At 30.8% G+C, this 18656-nt stretch overlaps 1 protein-coding gene across 1 annotated transcript; it reads left to right on the forward strand.

Annotated features, from left to right (window-relative positions):
* The first annotated feature begins 277 nt into the window (after positions 1-277).
* On the forward strand, positions 278-18045 carry LOC106472208 (prohibitin-2-like). Its single transcript, XM_013932835.2, has 8 exons — positions 278-490; positions 4675-4756; positions 9264-9343; positions 9673-9797; positions 10091-10276; positions 13804-13911; positions 16937-17014; positions 17615-18045. The coding sequence occupies exons 1-8, from the start codon at positions 355-357 to the stop codon at positions 17720-17722; spliced, it is 903 nt and encodes a 300-aa protein (XP_013788289.1). The 5' UTR covers positions 278-354; the 3' UTR covers positions 17723-18045.
* Positions 18046-18656: the final 611 nt, after the last annotated feature.

Here is an 18656-nt window from a genome sequence, read left to right on the forward strand (position 1 = left end):
TACGAAACAAATAAATAAGATATAAATAAATGTCTTTAAATGAAGGTTTAAACATTTATGTTGCAATCTAAATAATATGACATATTAATTAATATTAACATCCGATCAGAGCAAGAGGCAATCATCGTTAATTAAGTATATATTTCTACTTATAAAGATTGGAATGCGTTGTTTCATCAGTTGGTTAATCGCTGTTAACACTATTTTCGGCCATAATGTTAACCATAAATAAGTCTGGTAATATTATTTAGGGGAAAAGAGACACCTATAATTCGTCATGCGCAGTAAGATACACGTGCTGTTTCTGTGGAGGGACTATAGTTGCTCAGAATTGTAAGAAGGATAGTTGTGGACATGGCTCAAAAGTTTAAAGAATTTGCAGGGAGGTTAAGTAAAGGTGGTGCAGGGCCAAGTGGTTTAGGAACAGGAATTAAACTATTAATAGCTGCAGGTGGTTTAGCTTATGGAGTTTCCAAATCAATATATACAGGTAAGTTGTGCTACAATTAGTACTATTCCTATTATCATACAATATCATTATCAGCGAATAGAAGCACTGTATAGTATACTAAGGGCCTCGTCGTAGTCGAACGTTACCGAGTACCGACTAATACTTTTGTAGTCAGACAATTACACAATTATTACTGTTAGTATTACTAGACTAATTTTTTAAAGAAATGGCTTTCAATTATTAATTTTAGGTTTAAAAAATAAATTTGCTGAAAAACATAAAAGTATTTGACATTTAATTAAGTATTTGAAACTGTAGCAGACCATAGTGATAGTGTCGAGTACGCCGGCACAAGAGATCCGCCATATTGATCAAGGGATGTAAGTTCTAACTACGTTAAACTAGCAGTGAGAAGTGAGTATAATTATTGAACTAATTGTTTTGTTGACTTGCTTTGTCTAAAGTAAGTATTCCCATATTTGAAGGATTTTTTTTTTGTTTTGTGGCGTACTTTTTTGTAGATTACTATTAGCCTCAACTGCGTGGACCTTTTCAACTTTGACTTGAGATTCATAGACCACAGGAGCCTCATTTATATTTTTTAATATGCTTTTATTTTGTTTTTTTATTGACTGCTCTTGGTGTTTCTTGAGTAATAGCGTTTGCAAATAAGTAAGTCGTAATGTGCAGTAGCTTGAAGGGCAAACTATGTGTTCAATGATGGCAAACATTTCAATGACTGTGAACAAACTTAAGAGCCATCAAAGTGTGTGGACTATACTTACAAGTAAAATACTGCTATGTTGACATTTGAATACTATGTAAGGTTTTACTCTCCTTCCCTAAAACTAAAATGATATTGTCTTGTTGGAAAGGGTTCAGAGGAAGGCTATTGGGATGATTCTGAGGATGGAGATCGATTACTGATTGATGTATGAAATGAGTTGTCATTAGAAGTAGTAGAAGTGATACTTATAGAAATTTAAAAGTGGAATTGTAGATTACGTGAAAAATAAAGTGGAGTTTAAGCTAGTATTTTTTAAAGGTTGGGTCAGTATCTTGGGTGTGCAAGGACATCCTTGAAGAAGTAAATCTAGAAGGTTTCTGTAATTAAAAAAAAATTACACATTTGGATTCCACAGTCAAAATTAGTAGATATACACTGAAAGTTTGATTATTTAGTTAGTAATTAATGAAAAACATTGTACCTGTAAATTAACCTTTCACACCACATGACCTTCCCATTGGAACAATGTTAAAATGTTGGTGACTGATCAAATTATTACTTTACCTGGTAAGGTGAGACTGTGTGAAACCAGTGTCAAGGCAAGATATAATGTAGTCCCAATAAATCTGTCAATTTCAAACTTGTACACCTGGATTCATATTATATGGATAAATGAAATTAAAATTGTCAACAACCAAGTATTAAAAATGAAGTATTAGCGTACCTATGAACGTATAGGAGAGATTTTGTAATCATATTGGTTGTGTAGTTGAAATACTGTGATTGACAGATATGTACCACTAGTAAATTCATCCTGTTCTACATGATGCTGTGATGTAATTGATACATCATTCATACCACTTTTATTATAGACTATTACTTATACTTATAGCAAACTGTTGTTAGGACAACATATTGTCTGTTTATGCCTGATGATATGATGTAAAGCAAGTTGTTGCCAGGCCAACATATAGCCTGTTTACAATCCCCATTCATTGTTTTCTGACATGCTGTTGATTCGAGTTGGGCAGACATATCTGTGTATTGGTTTATGCATTATGTAATCTGCACCACAAAGTTTATTGTATGGCTTTGTTTCTGCAAATTAAATGTCTAAAAAGAATTTTAAATGGTTTTAGTGCTTTCTTTGTGTGATTTCAAATATTAAATGCTACTGGATCTGATGAAACCAGCCAGACCAAAGTAGAGCATGAAGAGAGCTATTATTTGATGTATCACTGATCCTTATTGGTCCAGTCAATTTGAAGTGACACCCTGTTTTTGGTTTTAACATTTGCTTGCTGGTCACTACCAAATGTCAGAGGGAGGGTTTAGTAATAATCCAGATTTTTTTTAAGCCAATTTACAACTAGTGGGAGTACGGTTGCCTTGAAATAAATCATGCAAACTCAGATTGTATTAGTGCTGTGGACATTTTTCATTTGTTGTTTGGTGTAAAATAATTAATACTATGATTTAGGCTAGAAACCATAATTCTCTTTGTTAATTTGTCAATTTAAATATAGATCTGTACATACATGTATGTGTTCATCTAAAATAATTCAAACTAACTGCACATCATCAGACAAAGCACACCACAAGTTTATATTTAGTTATAACCCTTAACTTAAAGAAAAACTGTATGAAAAAAGTCCTTATCTAGGCTTCCATTACTCTTAATATTTAATTTCCAGTGTTTTTATCCCACCACTTCTACAATTCGTAGAAGATTATTCAGGTCCCTAACAGTTTTTAACATGTGGAAAACTTTTTTTTTTAATCCAAGAGAACACTAAACTGTTTTAAAATGAACTTATGTCCTTCCCATTTACCACCACTATTAAGATCCTTTCAAATACCTGTGAGTGAAGCATTCTCAGCAAAATATGATCTTCCCAATATTTTAGGATCATTAAAACAAAAACAAAAATCATTACTAAGCAGAAATGTATTTGAAATAAACTTAAATTGTATACATAAAACTAAAAACAATCCACACATTTCAATTAATGAAGTTGATCATCAAAATAAAAACTATTGAAACTGAGCTTACAGGCTTAAATCCTCTGAAGAAGGGCTGTTATTAACCTAAAAACGTAATAGTTTTATTTTTTTTATCATTACCATTTTGTTCAAGTTACATTATTGAAGTGTAATATGTAGTTATTTCCCTTTTCCTTATTTTTAACAACTTGGTTTTACATGCTTAATCACTTAAATCCAATTCAACCTGACACTTTAAAGAATTTATGCCCTTGAAGAGGAACTATTGTCAGCCTGAAAACTTAGGCTTAATAAATTTTGTTTAAGTTCTGTTGGTGAAATGTAAGTTCAATCCTTTCTTTATATTTTTTAAAAATGTTTCACTTACTTTGAAGTCATCTATAACAAACAAAAACTTAAGCCATTAGCATAAGTAATAAATAATGGAGGTTCTAAAACTGCCCCCCCCCCCCCAAGGTTTGTACGAGTCGGGTGTTTTAATTCAGTAAAATTACCTTGTTGATTCTTCAAGTAATAACATTGAAACACTCGGTCCATCTGTGTTCTCCTGTTTTCTGTTACTACCCTATTCCAAACTACATATAGAAACCTCTTTCATCCATCCAGCTCTGATTTCTAAAATTCTCAAAATCTTCTACTACACTTGAAGGCAAATTTTCACAAGTTGATTATCCTATTAAAAAGTAACATTGCTTTAACCAGAGTTATGACTGTTTTCCATACCTTGAACATGTTTCATGTAGTCATTGTTGTATATAATCACATTTTGATGTGTAACACTAAGTGTTCAGTCCTACTCTTGACTTTTCTGCAAATTCCATAAACAACTTACTAATCAGTATTTTTTTTTCCTACCAGGAAATTTAAAACAAAATTGGTAGACAAGAATTATTTTTTTGAAAGCCATGTTGAGTATCATTAATTTTATGCTGACTTCCCAAATGATATTGTGACCTCAGAAAACATAATCGAAAAACCTTGCTCACAAATGAAGTCAGATTATTAGGAATGTAATGTTCTTGAACCTCCTTAGACACTTCTTTTAAAAATACGAATCACATTGACAGTTGTCCCATCATTAAGAATTTCTTCAGTATCAAGAAACTTCAGGAAAATATCTCTTTTCTCTAGTGATTTTCAACCAGTGGGCTGCAAGATGTTCAATTATAGACTGCTTTGGGAAGTAAGAAAATTTGCATTTCACATACGTTGTTTCGGTCATGGTATTTTGTATCTGAATGCACAAAATTTATAAAATGTAAAGGCAGTGTATTTGAAGTAATTAAAACAGTTAATTGAACTGTCTAGATAACTCGTGTATGAGGTTATGTATGTAGTGTTCTACCACTCTAGCTAACCTCCCACAGATAGCCCCTAATAATTAAAAAAAAAATATTGTTAATCTTGTTCAGATCACCTATAGTTAGTTTAGAGCAGTCACAGTTGTCTCGGGTTAATGTATTAAAACTAACAAAGAACTTTCTTTTGACAGTTGATGGTGGCCAAAGGGCTATAATCTTCAGTAGAATAGGAGGTATTCAGAAAGAAATATATGCGGAAGGCCTGCATTTCAGGTAAGAATCAGATGTGAAAATTTATAATGGGAAAACTAAATTTCAGAAATTATTCCATATGCATGGTATACAAATATGTTTTTATATCATATACTACCAGTAGGGGTCACATACTGGGTAATTTTATATTAAGACACTGGATTTGAAAAGGCGGACAAAAAAAATCCCCCAAAGGAGGAACTATTTAAAAGTTTTTGTTTTTTTTACCAGAGCAGAGACAGTAATTTAGAAATATTTGTAATTATAAAATTTTTCTGAAGAAAATGAACATTATTTTGCCATTATTAAAATTTAGAGTAATTATTTTGGTTAGCTAAGATAGAATTATATACTTTGTTTTACTTGCACATACAGCTAAGCCTTAGGCTTAATACCATATAGTTAGGCCTAACGTACTGTTGTATTTAGTTGTACAAGGACTTAGCTATGGGATACTAAAATTAAGTTATAGAATATTTGATTAGAAATGAAGACTTATTAGCTATGTAAGTTGAACTTATTTACCTTAAGAACTGAAATTGTTTATTTGGTAGATGCTCAAAATTTAATACATGAGCATTTGATAACTAGAGTACATGTAGCTGTGGTATTCGAAATTAATAGTATTGCTATTAGTTAATAAGGAATCTTATTGTTAGTGTTACCTAAAATATAGTGTATAAACTGAAATAGCTTAATTTTAGTTATGTATTAGGTGGGTAGAATGGTAATAGAAAATAAAGATAAGTAAAATTTCAATAAGGCGTAAAGTAGCCTGGGAATAAATTGGGTGTAATTTGCAGGGTGTAGTAGGTGCTAAGATTGTGCTGCATTTAAGAATACTATATTGCAGAATTTGCTTATTTGAAAAAAGTTATAGTTTGGAGAAAAATTGTACTATTACTGTTAGAGGGGTAAAATAGGGAAGCAAGACAGGAAATGGATAATTAGGGTGAAAGTTGCTCTGGATGTGAGCGTAGAGTTCAGAGTAGTAAAAAAAAGGAGGGATGAAATGGTCAAGTGGGAGACTTTTATGTTAGATGTGCTAACAAAGTTATTTGTAGTAGGGAGCATAGGACTAGAATTTGTCTCTCGGGTGCTGAAGTATATAATATTATAGAATGTGTTGATTTTTAGCTCTGGCATTATGGAGAACTCTTTTTTTTTTGTAATGCAAGCAAATGATATTTGAAGTTGTAAGTAAGAAGAGGTGTTTAAAAAAAAGTATAAATTCCTTCATGCAGAAACTTGGGGATAATTATTTTTGGAGTGTGCTTTCTCAGGTTAGATGTGGAAATTAATTACTTAGCAGGTTCCAAGGTTTATCTGAAAGGTAATTGGGGATATGCTTACAGACCTCCCAGCAAACCTGCTTTTACGACATTATTTTTAATGCTTTGGTTTATACAAAAATGTATATTTACAGAAATAACTTTTTTACTCCTCATTCAAAAGGTAAAATTAAATTCTTAATTGTGGCTGTTATATATGTGCCCTGAAGCAGATATCGTGGTACACAGTAAGACCATAGAATAAACTACATGTAATTACCTACAATTCAATTGTAAGTCTATTTCCAACAAAGTTATTTGAGGTGTTGGTGTTGTGTGTGTGTGTGTTCCTTGCACTCTACTAATTAAGTAATTACAGTAGAAGAATCCACGAGTGGCTGCTTCACAGAGGCATCATGTGAGGAAGCTTGGATTGGGTTCTGAAATGAATGTTCTCATAAGATAAGAAAGGATTATCCTGAAGTGTGAGGCAGAATATGGGAAACAACTGTTTGGTTTTAAAAGACTTTATCAGTATAATATAGCACCTTCACAAGAGAGACATCACTGTATTTCAGTTACTTTTAGCCCGTCTTCTTGTGAATTTCTTTCCCATTATACTGCAGCTGTACTGAACTTAGTCCAACCACAAAAATGTTATCTCTGGTTTAGTTTGTCATTTAGCTATATCACCCAATTTAAATATACATGTACTTTGTATTCTGTCTAACAGACTAGTACAATTTTTCAAGCCAAGTCTGACTGCTGTAATCTGCTGTTCAAAAGCATGCACACTTCTTCGTTGATAAGCTAAGTGCACACATAACCCAAACATGCATGTCATTATAAACAAGCCTCGCATGGCTACCTGCCTTTTCTTTTTAAAACGATTGTATACATGATTGACAGGGACTTAAAGGTACACTGCTAGTGGCTAACAATATGCCATCTCTAATTCAAACAAATATTTTCTTTCATCTCGTGTACAATTAATTAGATGTGGCATTTTTATTGTTAAAGATTTATTGGTAGTAAGGTAGCCCCCACTGTCATGGTTCTTGGGCATATACTGTTTTTTGTTGCCATGTGATAAAGGGTAAAATTGTGCCAGCAGAAATACTGCATATAAATATTGTTATCAGGTTGTATCAGTTACATATCATATTTTGTATTCATTCTTGGAATGCCAAAAAATGTAAATGGAATATTCATAACATTAGTAAATTAAATAAGGTTATTAATAAAATAACTGTGTATTCCAGAAACTTTTTAAGTTGTAAAATATTGATTGGGAAGTTATTAAGGAAGACATTACTGTTATAACAGACACGTATGAGAAAATTTGAGAGAGAGTTGAGAATACTTGTACAAATGTAATAATACATAGTAAAGCTAGAAAAATTTAAGTATGAATACTGTATGTAAAATAAAATAGTCAATAAATCAGATAAACCATGGATTGTATCTGAAAATGATGAAAAATAGACTTGTTTAAAATGTACTCACTCATAAACATAGTTTGGCAACTAATCTGATGAGGAAAACAAAATAATTATAATACAATATTTTAAACACAAATAATTATATAAAGTTGACTTGGAATATAATAAATAGTTTAGGTAAAAAATTTTACTTGATGAAATAGTTCTCATAAATTTGTAAGTTATTATCTATTGTGAATAATTGTACTATTCTTTTTTGCAGTAGTAATTTTTAAGTTAAAAGTGAAATAATAGTACAAGATGTTTGTGTTGAAAACATGTATTACAATTCTTCAACATTGTAATTTTCTTCAGTGACTTGCATAGAGGTTAAAGTAATATTGGTGATTTTATAAAACTCAATGAATTGATAATATTAGCATTTGTGATATTAAAGAATTGTAATTTTACATTATCTCATGTTAGCTATATTTATAAATCAAATACATGAAACTTATGAAATACCGGTAAGTTAACTACGATAATGACGTGTAAAAAAGTAATGTAAGAAGAATGGGTATGATAATAACAGACCAGAATGACATGTATAAAAGTAATGTAAGAAGAATGGGTATGATAATAACAGACCAGAATGACATGTATAAAAGTAATGTAAGAAGAATGGGTATGATAATAACAGACCTGAATGACATGTATAAAAGTAATGTAAGAAGAATGGGTATGATAATAACAGACCTGAATGACATGTATAAAAGTAATGTAAGAAGAATGGGTATGATAATAACGGACCAGAATGACGTGTATAAAAGTAATGTAAGAAGAATGGGTATGATAATAACAGACCAGAATGACATGTATAAAAGTAATGTGTAAGAAGAATGGGTATGATAATAACAGACCAGAATGACGTGTATAAAAGTAATGTGTAAGAAGAATGGGTATGATAATAACAGACCAGAATGACACGTATAAAAGTAATGTAAGAAGAATGGGTATGATAATAACGGACCAGAATGACGTGTATAAAAGTAATGTAAGAAGAATGGGTATGATAATAACAGACCAGCTTTGATGTTGGAAATAATAGAGAAGTGTTTTTAATTAAATTTCTGGAAAAATAATATTATTACTACAGACCAGTGTGAGTTTAAAAATTACATAATTATCTGGTTATTATGTTTGTTGTTGAACTGATGGTAAAGTAGTATGTACTTTGTTATTCAATTCTAAAATAAGTTTTGATACATTTTAATTTATTTAAAAAGTTGTACAATACTGGTATTAGAGGTTTTTTTATTAAGATGCTTGATTTAGAAGACATGTACCTGAAAATATTGAAAATACTTTTAAGTGATCGGCATGAATCTTGTGCATATGAATGATCGACTGAGTTAGAACAGATAAATATAATTTTAAGTTGATGAAAGTTGATTTGTAGATCTTCAGTACTTTCCCAATTTCCATCATAATCAGTTGGAGTTAATGTTACAGTACAACTACTGTAACTTTTATGTACCAGTGCATAGTTAATATCAGAAGATTAAAAACCAACGAATTCTAGATTAATTATATTAATGAGATAGTATATTGACAGTTCCTTGCCAAATACACGTTGTTTTTGTGTAAAAATAGCTTTACACAAGATATTTTTTAAACGATATTTGAGATAATTTTAGTTTTGCTGTATTATTTTAATATGACATGTCATGAGCACCTCATTTTTCATTCTGCCAGTTAATAATTTTAAAAAGTGACTTGTACACCATTTCCTTTTTTCTTAGAAATTAATGATACGTTTTTTTAATTATTCTTCAGAATTCCATGGTTACAATATCCTATTATCTATGATATTCGAGCTAGACCAAGAAAAATTTCCTCTCCAACTGGGAGTAAAGGTGATTTGGATTTTAAATCATTTGTTTGTCGTCTGTAGTATAAAGGTTCAACAAGTAGCATGCACTAACAGTCAGTTTTTCTGTAGTTCCTATAACAAGTTTAACTTTATTTTATAATATTAGTTTAGATTTTAATAGGCAAGTTGCTCGAAAAAGCACCTCATTTTTAATATATATTTAATACTTAGCCATTTTTGACCTAAGAATTAAACTTCTACGTAAAGTACAATTATGACAAAAGCGCTTTATAAATTGATTGGATATTTAAACAATATAATATTGTAGAATGTAGAAAAGACTTTGAATTGTGTGATTATTTCCACATCTAGATTTGCAGATGGTTAATATCTCTCTGAGAGTTTTGGCCAGACCGGATGCCACCATGTTGCCTCACATTTACCGAATGCTAGGAACTGACTACGATGAACGTGTTTTACCATCCATTTGTAATGAAGTAAGTTTTTTTCAAAATTAAGTAGTATCATTTGACTTGTTGTGGCAGAAGTGTTTTTAACAGTACCTTCTAAGATATTCAAAGGAATTTTTAGTAAATTTTAACCACAAAATTTATCTGAAATGTAATCTAAACTATTAAATTTATAATAGATTTTATTATGCAAAGTGCATAGGATCATGTAAATCTTCTGATTTGATTTAATATCTTTGAACTTCAATATCATGTGGATAATTTCTTTATTATCTGTTTTACTTAGTTAATTCATTCGTGTTTTCTGCTTTTTGTATTAGGTGTTGAAAAGTGTGGTTGCAAAGTTTAATGCTTCCCAGTTGATCACCCAGCGTCAACAGGTGTCACTATTGGTGAGGAAGGAGTTAATGGAACGGGCTCGAGACTTTAATGTTATTTTAGATGATGTATCTATCACTGAACTGAGTTTTGGGAAGGAATATTCAGCAGCTGTTGAAGCCAAGCAGGCAAGTATTAAAAGTGATACAGATAAGAATGTCCCTCAAAACCTTTTGGCTTGAGAGTTTTGTAGTGATTTTATTTTTACACTTTTATTTGTCAAGATGTACTCCAGGTTATCTAGACAACATCCCACATTTTTAATTTAGACACTGTTACTTTTTATCCCTTGTTACACGTAGTACACAGAATTCTCCACCAGTTCAATTAACATGTACAAAATTTCTTGCCAAAGAGTTGTAGAAATTTGATGAAATTGAACTGTTATTTTCTACTAAGCATTGTTTAACATGATGTACTGTGTTTGTGATCTGCAGCTTTTAAAACGGAGGTATGTCAATAGAAATACAATATAAACTTAACCTGTTATGATTAAATCATTACCTTAAAACATCTCTTGTTCAGCATTAAAATTACATTTAAATAATAATGCTAAATGCTTTAATACTTCTAGAAAATATCAGTACATCTGGTTGATGTTTTGGCTCAAGTTTTGATAGAATTTAATATCTTGAGCCATTTTTACTAGGTGCAGGGAAACTATTCAGGTTATATGAAAGTTAGCACTTAATTAAGATGACTTACTCTAGCTAACTGGTAATTAGTAAGTTGAAAATAATTTAAGATAAATTTTCTTTACTGTCCTATTCTTGATATCAGTTTGTAGTTGATGAATGTGGAAAAGGCTCTAAGTATGCATTATGTTAATTTTTTTTATAATTAAACATATATTATCAAGTTATTTCAGAGGATTTATGTGGAAGATTACAAGTTCATGCTTTGTTTTTGAGATGCAAACAACTGTATACGAATAAATGCAAGAAAAATAAAAGACCAGTCTGCTTCTTTCAATTTTAAATTCCCTCAGAATTCAAGAAATATATGAATTTGTTGCTGTTGCAAGATTTGTTTAACTGAACTAAAACTACGCTCGCACTTAAATGACATCGGCATCTAATGAATTCATTCACACGTTATTTAAAAAAAAAGTCCATTCAGCTTAGGAGTAGTGGCTCTATCTTCTGAGTTAATGCAACATATTAAAACAATGCAATTAAAAAATTTTAATTGTATTTAGACAAATTTATTCATGAAAATTTGATTGGGCAAAAGCTACAGGATCTAATTCACCTTTACTGCAACTGTTAGTTTATTTGTACCAAATACTCAAAACATTTAATGTATTTGGAACATAAAATACAAAGTATATATTGCACTTAGATCACAAAAATAAAAGAAGGTATATATAACTGGGAAATAGAAGTGTAGAAAATTATGCATATGTAAAATGACCTAACTTTTTTATACCATTTCCCAGTTTTTAAGCAATATACGAAACTCCACGAGACATTGTAGTTTAATAACAAGCTTGTACTTAAGGGACAAATCGTACATAAAACAATAAAATGTATTATTACAAGTCAAACGTGCATCTGCTGTATACAACAAGGTGGTTGTCTCCATCAAACTAAATACGATGATAATTCCCCTTTGTTTAAAATACAACAGTTTATAAACACATACTTAGACTTTTTTTTTTCCCCTGTTGTTTCAGAGATGAATATTTTACCTAACTGCTGATGTGTCTTAATGTGATTCTACTCATAATTGAATTAAATTTGATCATGAATTTACCTAATTAGCTCCAACATTATTCCTATTCTGGCAATACCACCCTCTAATACATATTTAGTAGGGTTTACTGATGGCACTCGTAGTGTAAGGGAGGTGCCATTGTGTGGACTTGAGTCAGTAATCTTGTTGGTAAACATTATTCTTTGTCAAGGGGTATTACATTTGAAATCATAATTAAAGTTTCTAATTGTTAGAATTAAAAAACAACTGCTATTCATTTGTATATATATATGTGTGTGTGTGTGTGTGTGTGTGCTTAATTTGTAAATTTGTACATATTAAGATATTTTAATGTTACTCGCACATCAGTACACCACATGATGATTCGAACCATACAGAAAACCACTGTGATTTATAACCTGAGCATACTTCTGGTTTGTGAATCTTGGTACTGAGGATGAAGACGTACCTCAATGCTGTAAACACACACCTAAATTAAAGCAGAGCTTTGAGGAGGTAGGGTTAAGCCATTCTCTACCTCTTAATGCATATGCTATCTGCTACAAGTATTTCAGTTTAAAATCAATATGGTCAGTGGTTATGATGGATGACATCTTTAGTAATCTGATGGTGTATTTCTAGCATACAAGCTACTAACCAATCCTCAAAATTAGTGTCTTTTTGATGAAGGAAACAGAATAAAAATTGGAATTGGAGCAACCCATTTTATCTCATGTCTATCAAGTACCCTAGTGCAGTTCCATTGGACTTTCGTTATTTTGATAGATTTAAACATGGTCTAGTAATCCATTGTTTATGTGTAGTGGCGGGCCTGTTAAGTGTTCAAGATTTGTGTGAAATTTTAAAAGCTTGGTCAATGCTGATATCATCTTTATGACTGTTGCCTCAGACACATCAGGAATCTACAGTATCAGTTACAGAAGCACTAATAAATATTTTATTTAGGTATATTATATTTAGGTCTTCTACTTCTCGTTTTTTTTTAAATCTGTAGTTATAGCTGTTTTTAGTTTTATTTACATATCTTAATCAGTTTTTTTTAGGGGGGGGTAATTTTTAGTTTTATTTAGATACCATGAAATTGGTGTTTTTCACTTTTATTACCATAATGAGTATACTAATGTACTGTATATTACCTGCACATTAATTTCTGTTATGGGAGTAATAACAGGTATGAAACATAGTTCTATTTATGTTAAAGTTTTGTAAGAGTAGCTAATATTTTATATGAAATAATTATAAATAAGCTTGCCACTAACAGAAGAAACTCGTTCCTTTTCCTTCTGCATGTAAGGGAAAGGGTTAAGTCTCATGAGCACAGCGACTGGGTAAACGGAAGTGCTATTGTAAAGTGAATGGCCATTTCCCGTTTTTTTTTTCCGGGAAAATATTCATTTAATTAAATTTTCTGTTTTGTATTGTGTTGCGTTTTATCAGTGTTTATTGGTTAAAACTGAAAATTGGAAGCCCAGATTATATTCTTTCTGAAAGATATTTGTATCTGAAACACGGTGGGGGAATTGGCTGCCCTTGTAGTTTCCCACTTTAGACACTTCTGTTGAAGTTGTATGTTTTTTGAACATTAAGTATACACGTTCGTCTTTTTTTTTTATTGTTGAAGAGGTTGGGATGTATGTTGAAATTAGACGTCTTTTTTTTTTTCTTTTTTTTTCACTTATTGAACTCGATTAGTAATATAATGCATACACCCAATTTGGATAAATTAAATATTAACATGTTTAATTTAACAATTTTTCATAAGAATATTTATTCATATTATAACTAACCACTTCTAACTTTCTTAGCAGTGGAATTAGTGTTACTAAATAATCTTAAAAACATTGAAAGCTAAACATGTATTAAATGCCCCGAGAAGAACTGTATGATCAGGTGAGTGTTTATTTATAGGACAATAATGTATTTACCTCCTTAATTACAGATTGCTCAGCAAGAAGCCCAACGAGCAGCTTTTATTGTTGAACAAGCCAAACAGGAACGTCAACAGAAGATTGTGCAAGCAGAGGGAGAAGCTACAGCTGCTCAAATGATATCCTTTTATTTATTTTGACAAAACAAAGCTAGGGTAATTTCTGTGAGATGTCATCCAAACGGAATTAATCATTTTAGTACTAATTAGTTAATTTGTCAGCAGGGTGTCTCACGAGCACATACTTAGTTCAATGTCAGAAACTTGTAAATTGTTATAATTAAATCTGAGTTTTGGTTTTTTGTTATATTAATACTGTTTTTTGTTGTTGTGTGAAGAGTATTTTCAGAAATTAACTTCTGTAGTGTTGACTAAGTTATATGTGAACTAGTTTTAAATTAATATTCAATTATCTAAGATTGGAGGTTTAACAAGTTAAATTTAGTTGGTACAGTTGTTTGTTGTCCAACATTTCTGAAACCGTCTGTTTTATGTGATAATTCCAAGATTGAGTCGTTCTGGTACTTCTACCTTTTTTTATCTTTTGCAATGTAGTAGTTTTACAAATGGTGCAAATATTTGATAGTTACACCATCTATTGATAGATTTCTACATATTTTACCTTCAGGGAGCAATAGGATCATAAGGAAATTATTGTTGTTCTAATATTTAATACTATTGTTGAGGGACTACTTTTTATCAAGTAGGAACATGGGAGAAAATGCTTCCTAAGTTGTCCTTCTATGAATATTATGTTTGAAATGTCTTTTCACCAGAGCCAGTGTCATTCATGAAGAAGAATATTACCAATCAGCCATGGACACAGTCATTAAATTAAGCTTATTCTGCTGTACTTATGTTATTCTTATACTAAAAGCATACATCAAACTTAATGCAAGCATGAAATTATTCTGAAATAAAGCACAAGCTGTCATTTAGAATACTACAGGATAAAAAGAGGAGAAATATTTAGTTTTGAGTAACAGAAATATTTATAGTAACTTCTAAACAAAATATACATTTTATTAGAATAAGTACTTCAAATTGCCATGTTAGGTTGGCTGTAAAATTGAATTAGCACGCATACACGCTAAAATAGTCCACTTATGGAATTGCAACATTATTGGTACAGTTATTGAATTGATCATAGGTTTTATTGGAGGGGAGGGGGGAATTAAGGCCAAACTATAGTTTCTACAACATGAGTTTTTAGATATGTCTACCCACATTTGAATTTAAAAATCTGAATTTACTTAACTGGTCCCGAAGTTATTCAAATAAATACATTGTATGTATGTACTGAAGTATTCCCATTCTATCAACATCAATTTATGATATGTATTTTAGTATTGTTTATTGATGGTACTTATCCAAATTAAGGGTGGTGCTACTGTGTGATAATGTTCCTATGTGAACTTGTTGGTATACATCGTCCATAGTCCAAAGGTATTAAATTTGAAATCATTTTTAAGATTGCTAATTGTTTAAATGAAACAGCTATTTTTTGTTCTTCTTAACTTGTAAATTTGTACATATTAAGTTATTGTTTAGTATTTTAATGTTACTTGCACATCGGTACACCACATGATGATTCGAACCATACAGAAAGCCACTGTGATATATAACCTGAGCATACTTCTGGTTTGTGAATCTTGGTACTGAGGATGAAGACGTACCTCAATGCTGTAAACACACACCTAAATTAAAGCAGAGCTTTGAGGAGGTAGGGTTAAGCCATTCTCTACCTCTTAATGCATATGCTATCTGCTACAAGTATTTCAGTTTAAAATCAATGAGGTCAGTGGTTATGATGGATGACATCTTTAGTAATCTGATGGTGTTACTGTTGTGTGTACTTTTAGCATGTCCCAATTTCAAGATAATGATTATTTTATGTTTCCAAAGTGATTTAAGTATATAATATTGAATGCTTTTAAAATACAATAATAAACTAAAATTGCTTAATTCTTTGATTTTATTTTTTTTTTCTAATCATGATGTTGCAAATCTTGGTTTATAAGTTACATCTTCATTGGATGTAGAATTAGGCATACCAACTTTCCAAAACTTTTTTTGCTGCAATATTTCAATAATACAGACTTTCATTCTGATTATTAGTACAAGAAAGCACCTTCTTATGTCCTTCCATTATGCACCGTAAGTGTACCACAAAAAATGGCTAATGGAAAATTGATGTTATAATAATCACAATGTTTTAGGCTGGGATGTCCTACCTTTGGGGATTTTAAACTTTCTTAGCTGAATTTTAAGGATTGAATATCTATATTTGAAACTTCAAATGATTTATATGAATACAAGTGTTCTTTAGGTTATATCAGATCCACCACTAGGTCGTTACAAGTTTATATACAAGGACATGCAAATTTGAAAGCTGTCATTTTTGAGCATTGAAAACCATGTGCTGAATTAATATAATAAAGGACAATTTAAAATCCTTTCAAAGGCAGATGATGAACAGGATTTGTTTATAAAGAAAAGTATTGATCAGTAGGCTTCAACTGGAGTTTAATAAACAGAATAGTGCAGCTCACTTATTAATTCTGTATTTGTGTTTTGATACATCTACATTACCAGAGGCCTAACTTGAGAGTAATTTGTTATTGATTTTATATTTCTTTAAATTTATCAAGCTTACCTCAATGTTTAATTTTCTTTTTAGGTCTTTTTATTTTGGATGATAATTCATTTTACGTACCTGAACTGCATTTTTAAATGCTGCAAAGCAAAAAAATGTGGAATATAGTGATAGTGTCGTATGCATCAAATATTCGAAAACAGCACAATTGTCTATGTCTCTATTTTAAATACCTTGGAAGTTTCATAAGGGATACCAGACAGCAGACTTCTTTTTCTCCGGGCAGTTTATCCTTGTGGCAGATACATACATTAATGTCAGACTTGCATTGCAGTTTTTTCACTGATACAACTCTAAACCTTCTAATTTGTATTAAACTCGTATTTTCACATTATAGAGATTTCCTACCTGATAAGGTTCGTCATGTCCAAGTTTTAGTCTGTATAGCCTTAACCTTACAAGAGTATGGTGGTTTCTCTGTAGTGTGCTGTCTAGTATAAATTATAAGAACTTTCTATGTGATTAATGAACATCCTTAGCTTTACCTACTTAGGAGAAGCCCTGACGCTCAACCCAGGCTACCTGAAGTTAAGAAAAATTCGAGCTGCACAAAATATTGCAAGAACAGTAAGTACTCTGAATTTTGAGCTTTGCAAGTTTTTCAACCACACAGTTGAGTATTTAACTTTTGTTCTATAGTCTGTCACTTCTAAACGAGAGATAACTAGTTCAGATAGCCCTCAAATAACTTTGTGCAATATTTTACAAACAAAATCACTACCATCGACATTTGTATTTATAAAATATTTTAATGCTCATAACAAGAACACTCAAACTTAATTAATTCATATTGATTCTATCAGAACTAAAAAAAAGAAATTGTAGATCTGTTCTAACAGTTTTGAGATTTATAAAACGTGGATTAATAATGAGCCTAAAGATATTTATATCACGAAGTTGATATTTATTAACTGAATTGAATGACAACATTTTAATGTTATATTTTTTTAGAAGACATTTGAGCCTGTTTATACTCATTGCAATATTTTATATTTGTTTTCAAATTTACTGAACTCTGAAATTTTTCTGTCCAGTTCAATCTGTTTAGATAAGCTTTACATAACAAAGTATTTTGATTTATTGATAGATTGCTAACTCTCAGAACCGAGTCCAGTTCAGTCTGTTTAGATAAGCTTTACATAACAAACTATTTTGATTTATTGATAGATTGCTAACTCTCAGAACCGAGTATACTTGAATGCCGGTTCATTGATGTTGAACATCGCTGACAAAGGTTATGATCTTCAAAACTTACCTGACGGGAAGAAGAAGTAGATGAAGATAGTGAAGAAGCAGACCAATATGGAGGAAAGACTGTAATTTACCTTTTGAAACATTATTATAACTTCTAATATAACCAGTTTTTCTATATTACAGTTTGAAGTAAAGCTTGAGTTGTGTCTAGCATGTTTACGATGTATGCTGGAGATGAACGAACTCTGTATACTTCAAAAATTAGAAATTAAAAGCTTTGAGTAGATCGTCCACACAAACCATCAGTGTCTGTATTAGTAAGTGTAATTACAATTATAAAGCATGTAAATCCTGATTTTCATTGTTTAATAAAATTGTATCTAGTTGTTATTTCTACATCAGAACATTTTGTACACAGTTAATTTGTTGGTCTTTGTTGCTGCATTACAAAACTAGTTTCATAGTTGCTTGGCAAGTAACAGTTAATATTTCAAAGCTGCCATAATGTAAAACCAGTTTCACAGCTGTGGTTCTGGTAATAGTAAACTGGCAATTTATAAGCATAATGACAAAACATTGCTCTCTCTCTCTCTTCGTAATGTGTAACTACTCAGTGCTGCTATACATGTAACATTCTAACACTTATTGCTTACACTTCTGTTGAGTTAGCATAAGAAGTTATAAAATCATTGTTTCCTTGTTATATAAAACTTGTTTACTTTTCAAATTGTCATGGTTACATTTATCTTGTCTTACCATAATGAAGTGTGTGTGTGTATAGATCTTTTATAGAAAAAAAAAGCTGATATTTATAATGAAATAATAGGAAATGTTAGGTTTGTAGTATCTAATATAAAAACTGAATGATCCACATTTCAAATGTTGGAAATGTGAATGATGAATACCAGCAAATGCAAGACTGGGATTGAAGTATGATTTAAAAAAATAAATATACACAACTTCTATAACAATAAAATATTTTTAAACATTTTATCTTTTAAAAATAACTGAAATG

The sequence above is a fragment of the Limulus polyphemus genome, unplaced genomic scaffold (genome assembly GCF_000517525.1).
Source record: "Limulus polyphemus unplaced genomic scaffold, Limulus_polyphemus-2.1.2 Scaffold5160, whole genome shotgun sequence".
Taxonomy (NCBI): domain Eukaryota; kingdom Metazoa; phylum Arthropoda; class Merostomata; order Xiphosura; family Limulidae; genus Limulus; species Limulus polyphemus.